At 28.5% G+C, this 16,278-nt stretch overlaps 1 protein-coding gene across 4 annotated transcripts in view; it reads left to right on the top strand.

Annotated features, from left to right (window-relative positions):
• Positions 1–16,278, top strand: part of LOC107443879 (uncharacterized) — a 75,733-nt gene that overhangs the window by 47,654 nt on the left and 11,801 nt on the right. For all 4 annotated transcript variants that reach the window (XM_043044063.3, XM_043044062.3, XM_043044061.3 and 1 more), the window contains exons 2-11: positions 1,581–1,685; positions 1,778–1,820; positions 2,641–2,719; positions 4,717–4,814; positions 7,122–7,242; positions 8,933–9,020; positions 9,118–9,276; positions 12,029–12,198; positions 14,191–14,370; positions 15,134–15,444. In XM_043044063.3, coding sequence (XP_042899997.1) covers positions 1,581–1,685; positions 1,778–1,820; positions 2,641–2,719; positions 4,717–4,814; positions 7,122–7,242; positions 8,933–9,020; positions 9,118–9,276; positions 12,029–12,198; positions 14,191–14,370; positions 15,134–15,444 — 1,354 coding nt within the window. The remainder of the gene's footprint in view (positions 1–1,580; positions 1,686–1,777; positions 1,821–2,640; positions 2,720–4,716; positions 4,815–7,121; positions 7,243–8,932; positions 9,021–9,117; positions 9,277–12,028; positions 12,199–14,190; positions 14,371–15,133; positions 15,445–16,278) is intronic.

Below are 16,278 nucleotides of genomic sequence, written 5' to 3'. Positions count from 1 at the left end.
AGTTTAATAGTTACTAAAAGAGATTTGTTAGATTATCGGAATTATATTTGTACTAAGATATAAAATCCAAAAAGAGTAGTTTTAATTTTTTTTCATTCATATTCAAAGATTTATCAATAAATGATTTTGTAAATTAAAGAAATTTCAATGATGAATAACTCTTTATATTAGATCTGAATAACGGCAAACTTGGAAAACTGTAAGTGAAGTGAGCCGCGTTTGGAAGATTTTACATTTGACCCAGAAAAAGGCATCGGTGTCTCAATGTTATGTCTCATAATCTTAAATTATTAGAATCCTAAATATAATATTTTTTCATTTATTTTGACCTAAATTAATACAAAATCATGAAAAATATGTTTAAGAAAAATTCTGCCTCGAAAGATAAAAATGATCGAATATACTGTTTCTCGTAATCAGCTTTTAACTTTATTTCCAATAATTTTAAAAAAAATGTGCTTACTTCGCTTATAGCAAATTTTTTGATAATTACGTCATAAGAATAGTCCTCAATGGCAAATAAATAGATAACCAAGTAAACAAATATTCATAAATCGTTTGCATTTGAAGCTTCATAGATTACTTTTGGTATATCTTAACTCACTTTTTTCTATAGTTTAATTTTTAAATTACCGATGTGGGTGAAACAGAATTTACCATGAAGTGTTTTTCCCGCATAATAACGTCCTTTAAAAAAGTGTCGGTATTTCCGGAAGTATGCGTAAAACGTCGTCAAGTTCGCTGCAGGGTAGCTATTTCATTAACCTCAGTTATACCTTCATCATTTATTCATTTTTCGTCATGCGTATAATTGCTTAGTTTTGGAGGACGTCATTACTTTGAAAGTATATTAGTTAAAATAAATTGATTCTTTCTATAAATTGTAAAAACATTGAAAGTATGTGTGACATTGCAAAAAAATGAAGTTTGAAGATAATTTGGTGGTTATAACTTCTTGAAATTTTGTGAAATAAAAATAAATCTTTTTTTGTTATTATTTAAATATCTCTTTAAGTAGGCTAGAATTGTAATGATCAGTAATTCAGGTTTTAAAATAAGGCATTTATTTTCATTTAAAATAAATAAATTCTTTACTAACTTGTTTCTCAGAATATTTATATTATTTTTTTCAAAATTATAAAAGATAATATGTTATGCAGTTCATTTTAGGAAATAGTTCCGTAAGTACTGAATATTGTAAGCAAATATCACATTAATTTAGTGCTGCAATGTGTTGCAATTTTTTTTTTTTTCTAATTATTTCACCCGAACCAATTTTACATTTAAAAAATGTTCAGCGTTTTTATTATAAAATAATTGGTTTTGTATGAAATAATTGCTTGAATTTTCTGTTGAATAAACAGAAAATTGGTGAAAAGAAATAAAATAAATCTCTTTCATTAATATCACATTTATTTTAATAATACAATTAGTAGTCTCTTTTCCATAATCTGATGGGTTTTTTTTTTTTTTTTTTTTTTTTGGAAGGCAACTTTTTTTTAACCATATTTTTTTATAAAATAATTGGTTACACAACACGAAATAATAGCTTAAAATTTCTTTTCATGTATTTTCTTTAGAAACGAGATATGGGGAGTGCTTTGTATGAACAAGTCTTCTACCATATTGACCTAACAGAAAAAGATTATTTTGGTTTACAATTCACAGATGCAAACCATGTGCAGGTATGCTTTTCTCCCATTCTAAATCAAATAATTTTAAAATAATTGCTACTTTAGTTTCAATGTAATAACTTTTTCTACCCTCTATTTTTTAGCATTGGTTGGATCCTACGAAGCTTATCAAAAAACAAGTGAAAAGTAAGTATACTTTATCAACTACTCATTTCAAAAAAAAAATTTCCTCTCTTATCATAAAGTTGAAAAAGAGTACAAATATTTCGCATTAGGAATCAATGAATAACCAAAGAGAAATTTATTGTTTTAAAAATTATTAAAATTATTATTTTTTTTCCCTCAGCATGTAAAGCTTGACTAATACAGTTGAGTGCCGAATTATCCAAACGCCAATTTAATTGATTATCCAATTATCCAAATCGTTCAAGAACCATGTGTTTTCTTTATTTTCAGAAAATCTGAAAGGGGTCAAAAAATGGTTTCTTTTGTTAAAATAACATCCTCTCTCTTTAGTTAAAACAACATCCTGTTCTTTCTGCCCAGTTTCAATGTGGTTGGTAATTAGTTGCTAATAAGAAAACATAATATTTTCGAATAAAATTTTAAAAAATGAAACTTTTAATGTCATTTGTTAAAAAATTAAACTTTTGACACCATTCGTAATATGCTATAATAGACGAAACTACAATTTCGAATCCTTAACCTGAAAAAAGTGTGAAGAGACGTCGCTTAAAAATGTTCTCATAGCCATTCAATTATCTGTATTTTCCGTTATCCAGATCGACTTTGGTCCGGATAATCGATGCTCAACTGTATTTTGTAATTTTTTGTCATGATATTTAGAACAAATATCATGTAAAAATTACTATGAGTTTAAATGTAGAAAACATAATTTGTGCTACTAGTAAAATCTACTTATTTATAAAATGTAATTAAGTTTCATTACAAATTGAATTCAGTTTCTTAAAACTTTTAATTATTTATTTTAAAATTAATTTTTCAGTTGGACCACCTTACACACTGCGTCTTAGAGTTAAATTTTATTCTTCTGAACCCAATTCCTTAAGAGAAGAGCTTACAAGGTAAATAACCATTTTTGGTTTATTTTTATGTGAAATATTTGAGTTTTGAAAGGGCAATGTGATCCCTAAATTCATATTTTTTAATCTTTTTAAGTATTATTAATATGTATACGTATCCTCTAACATTTGAGATTTCTATAAATTATCTTTTTATGTGGTAATGAACTATTGTTGAAATTTTAATTACATATCAGTCACATAATTTCTTCTAAAAACTAAACTCAGTGGCGCGACAGCCCATAGAGGGCCAAGGCCTACTGTGCCCATCTCAGTTTTCTTGACCTTGGGCTCTGGGGTGCAGGAGCAGATGTTCCGGTCAGGTGGTCAGCCGAACACGGAACCCCCAGTGTTTAGTTCCCAAGCGTGCTTGGTACTCATTTATCGACCCACTGAAGGGATGAAAGGCTGAGTGAACCTTGCCCGGCCCGAGGATCGAACCAGGGACCTGTGGCACGACAGCGCAAAGCGCTACCGCTCAGCCACCGGGCGTCATAATTTCTTCTACTTTATAATTTGTTTGGGTTGTTTTTCAAAGCAGTTTAATTATAAAAAAAATTTAAAGGATTAAATTTTAAATTTGAAAAAATTTTCTATGTCTTTAATAATAAATTTTATTTACTAGATTAATACATTTTTCTTATAAATTCTGTTTGACTAAAATCCTAGTTTTATCTACATATTTAATATATATACCCTTGGCTATCAAATTTCATTTATCTGTTCACATTCAAAGTAAACTAGAAATTGACAAAAGAATTTTTTTTTTTGGAATATTTAAAAAAAAATAATAATAAAGATTTGATGAAGTTAAAATATGGTTTTAGGCATACATTTAGGCAATACAGCTCAGATTTTCATCAAAAAAAGGTATATTTATTAGAAGTTATGCTGATTTGGTAACTTAACACATTGGCGGTTTAGCAAATGGGCAATATTGGGAGAATGTTTCTCCTCAATACACCATTTCTCTATCTAATAGCATGGAAAAACCGGTTTTGGCTATGCAGCGAAGACTTCTGTTTAAAATACCATGTTTTTTTTAACATGCAGAACCGTCTGTGGGTTAAAATATTGTCTGCATAAATTGTCATATTTTTAGAGTACCTCCTCGACCATTAAGATTGAGAAGATCCAATCATTAGATCAAGAGCTATTCAGGGTGGCTCTTTTGTTTGGAATATTTAAAAAAAAGATTTGATGAAGTTAAAATATGGTTTTAACTTTTTTAGGTATACATTTAGTGCAATATAGTTCAGATTTTATGCATTGTAACAAGCTACAGAGTACTGGAAGAAGCATTATCCCGTACCTATTATTTTTAACTCCTCTGTTAGTGTTGCATCTCATACGTTCAGCGTTTTTGTGCCTGTGTGGTCAATGTCGCATATCATGGGAGGAAGAGAAAAATTGCATCATTAAAATTGAATTCCTTGCTACTTGCATGTCACTTTAATCCCCCGATTATTTTTTAATATTGATAAGAGAGGACACAATTAGTCCCACTCTCTTCTCAATTTCGGCAGTGAGATTTCCCACCTGAATTAAAATCATTTTGTACTTTCTGTAAATTCGCTTTCATTAGTGTTACCGTTGCATCTCTAAATAGTTATGATGTGATTTTAATTATTATTTATAACAATTATTTTGTGCAGATATCTATCTTAAACACCTTATAGCAATAGAGTTAATAAATGTGTTACCACAGATCAATTGTGAGAAAATGGAGACGGGACATCACATATTTCACCACCAATAGGTTTAGCAAGGAACTGATTGCTGACAAAAATATTTCGCATTTTCAAATTTAGGATAGAACATGTATTAATATTCAGCAATTTAAAAAAAAATGCTTTTTTTTTGGGGGGGGACAGAAATTTGGAAAAGGGTTAAGTACAACTTTGAAGTTACATGTCATCATACAATTGTAATTATGTTGGTAAAAATCTTGTGAGCTATTGTATTTTTCTTCCTTTTTTCTAAATATATTCTTGTTTTAGGTATTTATTTTTCTTACAACTAAAACAAGATATTCTTTCTGGGCGATTACCAGTGGATTATGATGCAACAGTAGAACTATCTGCATTCGCCTTACAATGTAAGTAAACATTTCTCGTTCTATCCTTTCTTTTTTTTAATACTTAATGAGTGAACTCGTTTTAATACTTTTTCCCTTTTAACTAATGCTATTGTAATTAGGAGATTTAATAAAATTTAAATTTCAGTGTTCTGCATTAAGATTCAAAGTTTCTGACAGATATTGAAACAAATGTGAAACTAGGTGTTTACTTTAAAAATTTCTAGCTTTTTCTATTTATACATTTGTTGGAAAATATATTTAAAAAAATAATTTAAAATAGGAAGAAAATATATTAAAAATTTATCTACTTTGCAAACACTTAAAAGCATAACTGCCTTGCTAATAAATTTTACATAACATACATGCAATTGCCTTTTATAAATTTTTAAAAACCAAGATTTATACATTTGAACATAAATTTTGAAACTAAAAGGAGGAAGAAAAAAGAAAATTTGAAATTTGTTTTGTGGGTAACTATGCTTCAGTATATACCCTTCTTTAGCTTTTAGAGCATATTAAATAAATTCTAGTGACTCTGAAAAATTTAAACTGTATTTTATGTCCCTATAATTTATAATTCTTAAGCATGGTATTCAGCCCAAAATGAAATGGCTATAATAACTTAGAAGAAATAAGAGAAATTTAGATTATTCTAATTGTGTTAAAATTTCTTTTATGTGAATCAGTAACAAGCTAAAAATACATCAAGTTATTGAAAATCCTGCTAATCAAAGATTGAATAAAGAATGTATTTTTTTCCTTTTTTTTCGACTAGAACTTCCTAAATGTTATTAAAAGAGAAGAATTTAAAATTTCTTTGTTGAGAAGTGCTTTCTTTAATTAAAGCATTTCTGATACTTTTCTGATTTTTTTTTTCATCTCTTAGATATGTATTCTGCCCCCAAATTAAAGGATTGGACTTAGAATGTCTCATCTGTGGACAAAATAATAAAATGTATAGTTTGCTCTTTTTTTTTTTTTTCTTTTTTTTTTTTTCTTTTTTTTTTTTGTAGTTATATTTTACATTGTATAAACTTCTAGTCAATCATTATAAAGACACAGAAATGCTTACTTCTCTGACTTTAAGCCAAAGATTTTTCTCAAATAATTTCTCATATATTTCTGAAAAATGGTAAGAAAATTTAAGGTTTAGCATTTTATTTTGGTTTTAATAAACATGATGCAAAGATTAAGAGGTTTGATGATCATGTTGGGAATAATATAGTGAAATTTGCTTACTTAACTGCTTTTTTATTAATACTATATGTTTTGTAGTGTTCTAAAACCTCTTAAGTTTGTAACACTGAAGATACAGTTATTATTTTTAGAAGAAGGGATCAAAGCTTTAATTATATGAAATGTTCAAGTTGTATAATCTTATTATGCTAGAAAATTGAATAGGTTTTAAAAAAGACATGAATCCCACTTCTGAAATATTTCAGTATTAGTGATAAGTTTTTATTTAAGTGTGCAAGCATTTTTTGTTCTATTCTAATCCTAAGTGGAAACACATTGAATCCTGCTTTATTCTGTAATTTAAATATTTTCTACCAATTACAGAAGCTAAAAAAATAAATAAATAAATGCCATTGATAGATTTATTTTAATTTTTCAGTTTACTTAAAAATTTATGCAAATAATTAAAAATCAGTAAATGGCACGAGCTCTTGACTTGTCATCTTTCAGCTCTAATTTAAAATTGGCATTTGGTCTCATTGAAGCTGACCACAAAATATCAGTGCTTGGTTGTGATTGAGTTACTTTTCTGCGCCTCATGATTTCTCTGTGTGCCGACCGGCCTGTGTAGGGGGCAGGGAGCTGTCCTTGCATCAGAAAGGTTCTGGGTTTGAATCCCAGGCAAGGCATGGATGTTCTTTCCTTCTCTGTACTATCTGTCCTCACTGTGGGAGCGATGATGGCCCACCTAATATGGTGCCCTGAAAGAGAGGCCAACAAAATCGCCCTGTATATACCTGAATTGACGTATGTTAACACAGGTGGGCATTGGGGGGGGAATGATTTCTCTGTGTACAATGTGGCAAAATCACTGCTTACTTTGTAAATGTGATTTACCCTTTCTGAAATAACCAAAACAATTATTATTTAAGTCTGTCTGATGATTATGAAGTTTCAAATTAATCACTTTTAACTTAACATTTTAAATTAGAATGCCAATCTTTTACTGTGAAGTGTGTTCCATCATACTTTCATCACTGGCTTAGTACAAAAAAAAGTTTAACACATTTAATAAATTTACATACCTAAATGTATATTTTGTTATTATGTAACCATATTTTTACAAAATTGAATCAAATTATATTTTAGCTGAGCTTGGTGATTATGATCCTGTCCAGCATACTCCGGGATTTGTATCAGAATTCCGTTTTGCGCCTGACCAAACTGAACAAATGGAGATTGACATTTTGAATGCTCATAAATCATGCAAGTAAGTTTGTTTTTTCTTTTTAATTGTTGTGAACAAAATTAGTATTTTGCAGACAACTACATTTCTTATCTCGTTGACCGATCTGTGTAGGGGTCAGGGAACTGGCCGTGCGTTAGAAAGGTTCTGGGTTCGAATCCCGGGCAAGGCAGGGATGTTCTTTCATTCTCTGTACTATCTGTCTTTATTGTGGGAGCAGCATTGACCCACCTAATATGGTGCCCCTGAAAAAGTGGCCAACAAGTCAGATGCCTGTATTGATGAAATGTCATTCCCCAGGTGGGCATTGGGGTGGGGGACATTTATTATCTCTATGTTTTCGCACTTAACAAGTCTTTTTTATTTTGCAGTTAGCCTGTGTGTAAATTTATTATACCATCACTTAATTATTTTTCAGTTTATGTATTTCTGTTCAAGATAATTTGTCATGTAATTACTTTTTTATACTTATAAACAGACTAACTTAAAATCTTAAATTTTAGGAGCCTTCTTCTAGAATTATTGTGATTTTATCGCATTTACTGCTAAATAAAAAATTATCTCATACATATCTCCACCATTTTTTAGTGATATGGTTCATATCTCTGTGTCTTTTTGAAGTGAAAAAGTTAAATATCAAATTTAGCAAAATTTTTAACGATCTGAACTGTAAATTGTAATTTAATAAAACAAATTGTTAAATACTAAAGCATTAGGTAAATTAATGGTTTCCAGCTGAAAAATTTTGAGTTCTTGGAGTACCTTTGGGTTGGCTATTGTGAAGTATTTCTTTTTTCTGTGCAAAGCAAATATGTTAAAAACTTTACTGTTCCTTTTTCTCAATGAGCATCAAATACAAATTCTCCTCTATCATAATAACATAATCCTTTAGTTAAAATCCAATTTCTCAAAAACTATTCAACTCCTTTTTTCTCAAATTTTGAATTTTGCCATATGAAATTGCATTTTTTAAAATAATGCAAAAATCTGTATACCCTCCAATTAAATTTTTCAATGACTATTAAATAAAATAATTAAATAATTATTAAAAATTATTTTTCGCTTGGAATTATCTTGAAATGAATTTTATAATTTTGTGCAAAAATGATTTGATTCACTTAAAAAATTCCAGAGATTTTAAAATATGCAAAACGAAAAATTAACATTAAGGAGTAAAAACTATTAGGACCATCTTTCCCAGATTGCGACTTATATTTTGGGAATCAGTAATCTAAATTTGTCCAAAAAAAGGTATATTTATTAGAAGATATGCTGATTTTGTAACTTAAAATATCGTCTGCATAAATTAATTGGCATATTTGAGATCACCCACTTGAACCATTAAGATTGAGTCACAAATTGAGAAGATCCGATCTTTAGATCAAATGCTATTCAGGGTAGCTCTTTTTTTTTTTTAAATCCTCACATATATAGCATTAAGAAAATTAAATAAGTATGTAAATAATTGAAATTTTTATTTGACTGTTTGTTCATTTTCCACTCTTATACCTAAAATAATTTATAATTTCTGATTGCAATTTTTTTTTTTTTAATCTTCTCAATTGAAGTAATTTTTATCTAGACTCCTTGCAGTGCCTTAAACCATTCAGCACTAGTTAAAATTTATTAAAAAATTTGGCAAATTGATTTTTTTTTCTTGTATCCATCAAACATGATGCAAATTTTAACTGTATTTTGCTTCTTTTTTTTCCAGAGGCCAAACTCCTGCACAAGCTGAGCTTAATTATTTAAACAAGGCTAAATGGCTTGAAATGTATGGAGTTGATATGCACACAGTCTTGGTAAAGCAATTAATTTTGTTTATAATTATTTTTATTAGATAATAAATTATTCTGTAGTTCCTCATTAATGTCTAAAAAAATTTCTAATCTCCTCTAGGGTAAAGATGGTAATGAGTATTCTTTAGGACTCACCCCAACGGGAATTCTAGTCTTTGAAAATAAAACTAAAATTGGATTGTTCTTCTGGCCCAAAATAACCCGTCTAGACTTTAAATCAAAGAAGTTGACTTTGGTGGTCGTAGAAGATGATGATGAGGTAGATTGTTTTAAATATGTTTTATCTTTCAAAAATATTTTGAATTTGTAAATATCGTCCAATTGAAAATTTTGGCGCCTGAAAGATTTGTTTTCAGAATTAAAAAAGGAAATATTTGTAATTTGTTTTCGAGTTTAAACCCCTACTAACAAAGGAACACTCAGGTGTTTAAGGTATATTATGTCAAATAATTTACTGTTGTGAGGAAATTTTATCAAAGTTCTCTCCATTACTGAGCAACTGAGGAGAATTTTCCAAAAATGAAAAACATTTTTTTTTCACTGTTGCTAATAAGTTTCCCCCAGGGTCTTTCTGAAAAAAAGTTTCCTTTATCAGATTGTAATTTATAAGTGTCCTTTTATTGAAACATTTGGTAAGAAAGAAAAATTTATTTCTAGAATTAGAAACAAAAATATTTAGTTTATTTTTGTAAGCTAATTCTTCAGACTAACAAGAGAATACTCTGCAGTGTGTAAAGGAAATTTTGTCAAATAATCCACTGCAAAAGTATATTTATGATTCTTTTATACTTTTTTGAGATAAAATGTTCTTAAACACTCAAAATGTTTCTTTTGATAATGCTATATAAGGAATAAGAGAAAATAAGAAAAGATTTTGTTTCTAGAATGAGAAAATAAAATGTTTATTATTTATTTATTTTTATTTTTTTGCAATCTAGCTCTAGGGAATAACTTGCAGTGTGTAATGGAAATTTTGTCAAATGATCCACTGTAAAAATACATTTTATTCTTTCAGACTTGTTTGACATAAAATGTTCTTAAACACTTTGTTTCCTTTGATAATGAAAATGTTTCTTTAGATAATGCTAAATAAAGAATACAGCCTATAACTTCAATTAAGTTTTCCACATGAGATAATTGAAGCAATTGAATTGTGAATTTAAAAAAAACTCCCGGGTGTGGTCCTCATATCGCACCTGTTCTCTACAGTTTATGTTTTATTTTCTTCTTTTTTAGCATAGTTTAAAATTTTATTGTGAGCTATGCACAATTCACGGAAATAATGTTAAATTTATCAATATTAATTTTGCGTAATTTTTTGAACTTCTTATTTAGCAATTTGTATTATTTGCATAATTACTCCTTAAATATAAGCTAAAAGGACAAAAAGATAATCATTCCTGGATCAATTTAAAAAGAAATGCATTAAAATTTGAGTAGAAAAGTATTCTGTTTTCTACTGAAAATATTTATTAAAAAAAAAAATTAATAATGCATCATGTTTATAATCTGCCATCAAATATAATCTAAAACAGCTTTTAAAATACACTATGATTGCATGCCTAATATAAATTTTTTAATATCATATATGTGTTTTTATTGATTGATTCAATTTTTTGCAATGTTTAAAACTTACTACTAAATTTGTGTCCAGAAAGAGTTATTAAAGAGTTTTTTAATTCTTTTGCTTCTAGCTCACATTATATTATAGCCTAACTAGAAGCACAATGGTGATCTATTTAAACAAACAAGAGAAGTTGTTTACTGAAAGGAGTCAAAGATCTATTTATCTGATTTTACATTTAATTGCATTAAATAGGAATCGCATAGAGTGAAGGAGAAATAAATAGTTTTTTTTGTTAACTTCAAATGTATTAATTTAAGTTTAATATTGCAAACTGTATCAATGATAGCTCTATCTAGATTGCGTTACATGACAGAATATACTGGTTTAATTTTTTGCCGACGTGCAAAGTTCAGATAATGTGGCTTTTCCTATGCATGCCAAAGTCATGAAAAAGATCATAATTCTTTTCTGACAAGGATGCCGCTAGATAATTATAATAAAAAATTTATTAATAGTTAAAATATTTTATACAGGAAAAAATCATTTTTATTTCATTTTAAATGAAATATTATTGCTGACATTAATGAATAGTTTGAGCTGAAAGAAATTGAAATGAAATCATTCCAATCATGGTTTTTTCTATGGCTTAAGATAAGAGAAACCAATTTGGTTTGGTGAAACTTGAAAATTGATGTGCCAAGTTTTGAATCTAAAACTATCAAAGGGTTACATCATAAGATACAAAATTGTACAATATCAGTAATTAAAAAAATAATTCTATGAAGTTAGTCTTATATAGAGGGATTGTTTACTGGAATAGTCAATTACACATGGGCCCTCTGAGTTAAAGGGGTACCAAGTAAGTTCTATAACTGATAGAAAGTGTGTGTAAATATTCGGTATAATTTACAATTAATAAACAGAAACATTTATTTAAGTTGTTTTAAAATGATGGTTCCTAAATTATGATGGCCTTGGTCCCTAGTTTTTGTAGTTACCCACTTATAAATAAAATTTTTAAAACAGGTTCAATTCCTTTTGTAGCTTTTTCTATTTAAGTTTCATTAATAATCAAGGGTTTGTCTAGGTTTTTCTGAGAGGTACCTATTTTGTGAAAATTAAAAATTATGTTAAAAGATCAACACAAAATATGGTAAAAATATAGATTTATCATTTCTTACAGGATACAAAAAAGAAAAGTAAATTTTCCTACCGTTTTTCCTAAAATTTTATTTGTGAAGGTACTGCTAAACGGTAGTAGTACCAGAATGTTGTCAATATCTTTTTTTTTTTTATTCTCAGTGTACAAATTCAATTGTAATATTTCTGAAATGTTATATATCAAATCTGTAGCTATATAATCATGCTTTTTATATTGGATTCTAACTATGCATATTAATTGAGTATGAGTTCCATATACTAATACTAAATTTTTTCTTTTAAGGGCCGGGAACAAGAACATACTTTTGTATTCCGACTGCACAATCAGAAAGCTTGCAAACACCTGTGGAAGTGTGCAGTTGAACATCATGCTTTCTTTCGCTTGAAAGGTGGTCAGAAACCTATAAATGCTCGTCAAAATTTCTTGCGAATGGGATCAAGATTTAGATATAGGTATATTTAGCTAAGATTTTAATTTTATTATCTTTATATGTTTATTTTTAGTTTAATTTATTAATTGTAATACAGTCAATGCGCAATGAGATGAAGCTGGTGGCCCGAACGAAAATAGGTGCTACATTGTGAGTGCACAAAAATAGCATAGATATTAACTCGTAGTTTTAAGAAATATATATGTGTATATGCTTGACTAAATTCCACAAAGCAACGCTTTAGTTCAAGATGGCACTTTTCTCTAAAAATTTGGCAACTAAAAGAAAAATTGGTAATAACACAACATATTTTTTTTACTTAAAAGTACTCTTTAAAACAATACTTCCTAGGTTAAAAAAATATGCTGGTTTTATATAAACAACATATGTTAAGATAACTCAAAAATAAACCAAACAAGAGAACTGACATATCACAAAAAGAGTGAATACTATTTTCAAACTAGAAAAAAGTATAATTGTTAAATTTATTGTATCCTTTGAAAAGAATGATTGTTAAATTTATTGTATCCTTTGAAAATAATTATTGTTAAATTTATTGCATCCTTTAAAAAGAAAGTCTTGCAGAATATGTAGGACCATAAACTACGACCACCTAAAATTTAGGATAAGAACTATCACGCCAAACTCTTCCTTCATACAAAAGGGACTCGGGGTGTTTAATACTTATTGTGTGGTAACATCAAAAGTTAATGGTTTAAATAATTTCTTTGAAACTTTTTATAAATCAAATTATCAAACTTTGGTCTATATTGGAATGAATAGTTCAGTGCGGATTTTAGAATTGATGTTAAAATAGCATTGCATCTATAGAATGGCAAACAGTACTTTATGCATTGGTCATTATAAGGGAAATGTGGCTGTAATGAGGGGTCAAACTGAAGAGTGTAGGCTGTTGTGAAATTCTGAGATATTTATTTTTAAAAACTTATATTTATAACAAGTAATGTTTACTACTAACTATTTGTGTATTAAACTATGATGTTTATTAGTAGTGCAAATTTTTGAAGCATTAAGGAGCTTGGGTTTGAATTACTATTGAAGAATAGTGGGGATTTTTTAGAAAAATTTAACCTTCAATTGCATTAGACATGTTTTATCTTATGTATGCTTGTGGCAAGCTTAAAAATGAATTAAATATTGTAGATATGAAAATATCTATTGATTGGTGTAAAGTTTGAGCTAAAGATTACAACAAATACAGGTTTATTTATTATTGAAGTTTAATATTTCTTCCTTAAATTCACAAAAAAAAATCTTTTGAAGTGGCATTTTTTCCTCTTAAGATAATACAAAGTCTTGATCATTGTTTTTTCAGAAAAAGAAGCAAGAATATAATAATTATCAATTTTGATCAAAATTGTTAGTTTTGATCAAAATTTTTAGATTTATTCTTTAAATTAGTATTAAGTTATTGTTTATTTTTGGTATTAACACTACTTTTCATTGTTAACTACTGCCACATAAAATCTTGGTATATTTCCAAGATTGTGCAGTTTTATTTAATTTTTTTTTCCTTTCAAAAGTATATTGATATTTTTATTGCTCTCTTCTTCCACTTAACTATTTTGATTATGTAATTAATTTAAACTCTTAATAAGCGATTGGACATTAAGTATATTTTCAGACAAAACTTGATATTAATTCATAGACTTAAAAAAAAATTCATCTATGTTGCTGCTGGATAACTATAGTAATAAAGTTAAATGCATAAAATGTAATCGCATTTTATAAAACTAAGTATTTTTCTGAAAAAGTACACTTTGAAGAAATAAATATTTTCTTTAACTGTTGCAACAAGATAATTACTATAAATTTGTTTCTAAATATTGCATAACCATGTGATAAAAGAAAATCAAATCTGCTGGAATTTTTTACCCTTAATTTTAAAGATGGTTTAATTAAAATTGATTATGTAAACAAAATTTAACTAATTTGCTTGTTCTTGTTCAAAAGAAGTGCTTTTCAATTTATTTAATCATGTGTTTTTACTCAGTGGGAAAACCGAATATCAGACAACCCAAAATAGAGCAAGAAGAACTGTTCAGTTTGATCGCCGTCCAAGTCAGCGATATTCTCGTAGACCAACTCATGATAGAAGGCGAGATCGTGAAAGAGATAGAGAAATTACTGATGAACTTGCAAATGCTCTAAGAAATGAAGACAGAGGTCTAAGGTAATCTTAATTCCATATATTTAAAATGTTTTATTGTCCTTAACATTTTAAATGTCGAGGTTGCCACTCCACAGAGAGAATAGGGAAAACCTGGAAAATACAGGGAATTTCAAAATCACCTAAAATAACAGGGAAGTTTGATTTTTCTCTTTTTTACAAACTGAGAAAATACAAGGAATTTTGTTCCTTGCTTTTGTCTTTTAAAAAATGGTGACCACTCAATGTGTAATCTATGGAATATTTAAGGATGATATTCCAACTATGCTAAACTATTTTATTTTCTATAGCAATAGTTAAGTTATGTTCAGCTGATCCTTTTTTTTTCTCCATCCAGCAATTAAAACTAGTATAGTTAGTTCAATATAGCTCACACAAGAGCGCAGTAATTGTGTTTCTTCTTAATATAAATGTGTATACTATGTACAAGGAAAACACAGGGTTTTTTTCCAGATTTTAGTGGCAACACTGAATTTAAGATTATAGTGGTCCGCAATAACATAATGTTATCGCATTAATCTTGGTAAATAATAAAAGAAATTTTGAATTTTTTTTCCTTCAGCAAATTCCTGGATTTTCGTTTTTTTTTTTTTTTTTTTTTTTTATTATACACTAATAAAAAAAACTATACTAAAACTATTATACACTATAAAAAAAAAATGAAAATCCAGGAATTTGTTGAAGGTAAAAATATCAAAATTTCTTTTATTATTTTATAAAAGGGCAAATTATTCTATATTTTTATTTGTTATGTTTAAAATTTTAGTGCTCTACCTGCCAACCTCACCTCAGTCGAGCCAAGTCAGAGTGCCACAGACAGTCCAGCCAAGTCGGTAGATGCTCAACCAGCTTCTACTGTAAAAGAAACTGTGTTGGAGCCATCAACATCATCTGATATAAAGAATCCCGTCCCGCTTTCTAATGGCATTGTCAAGGAAAGTGCTGAAGATCGATTGGATAATTTAATTAAATCACTCACTAAAGGCAAACCTAGTGCTGAGAACACTGAAATAAATAATGAGCTTTCTTCTTTGTCAGCTCATAAAAAAGAAATTCCAAGCCCATGTGATGTTACAGGTAATTTTAAACTTTTCTTGAATTTCCTTACTCTTGATTATCAAAAAATTATTAAACATAGTAGTTGAGGTATGGCTGCTTCAGGCCAGTATCAGTGGAGTACAACCCCAGAGTCACTGATCAGAAACGTGTGATGAATAAAAGGAGTAGGCCATGTTCTGGATCCATTTTAACATCTCATCACGTCACAAGAGGCACTATGATAATCCATGAAGAGGCACTGGAAGTTAAATCAAATATTCAGCTTCGAAGGAAACATGTCTCCTTCTCTGCATGCTCTGATGTTATCTATAAAACAATGTATGAAAAGATACTAATATATTCAAATTACTAATAATAATCCATAAAGAGGCACTGAAACTTAAATCAAATCTTCAGCTTCGATTAGTCCAAGACTAAATGCAAGACTTAGTAACACATAAATATCTTGAAGATTGAACTCACCTCATTCATACAGCAACACAAATCAAATGTGAGCATCCATCTGGACAACAGGCATAGGAAGGCTCATGATCACAGTTAAAAAAAAACTAGGTACAAGACACAGTCACCAAAGTGATATTATAAATTTAAGCGAATGCCAAAAAGTTGAAAACTGAGGGTATTGTGATAGCATGTGGTAGTATCAAATTTTGATGCATATTAAAGGGCATGCATAAATTTATTATTTAAACTGATATAATACAGTACAAAACCCGTTATCCGGAAATTGAAAACCAAAAAACCGGAACGAAATTCGGTAAATTTTCCCGCCATTTTTTTAAAAATAATTTTTTTTCCTCATAAGATTTTAGGATTTTTCTTTCTTTTTTGAAAGATGTTTATTTTTCTTCT

Source organism: Parasteatoda tepidariorum, chromosome 7 (assembly GCF_982258835.1).
Source record: "Parasteatoda tepidariorum strain Cologne lab strain chromosome 7, Ptep-v5.0, whole genome shotgun sequence".
Classification (NCBI taxonomy): domain Eukaryota; kingdom Metazoa; phylum Arthropoda; class Arachnida; order Araneae; family Theridiidae; genus Parasteatoda; species Parasteatoda tepidariorum.
This window is presented reverse-complemented; position numbering and strand designations above follow the sequence as displayed.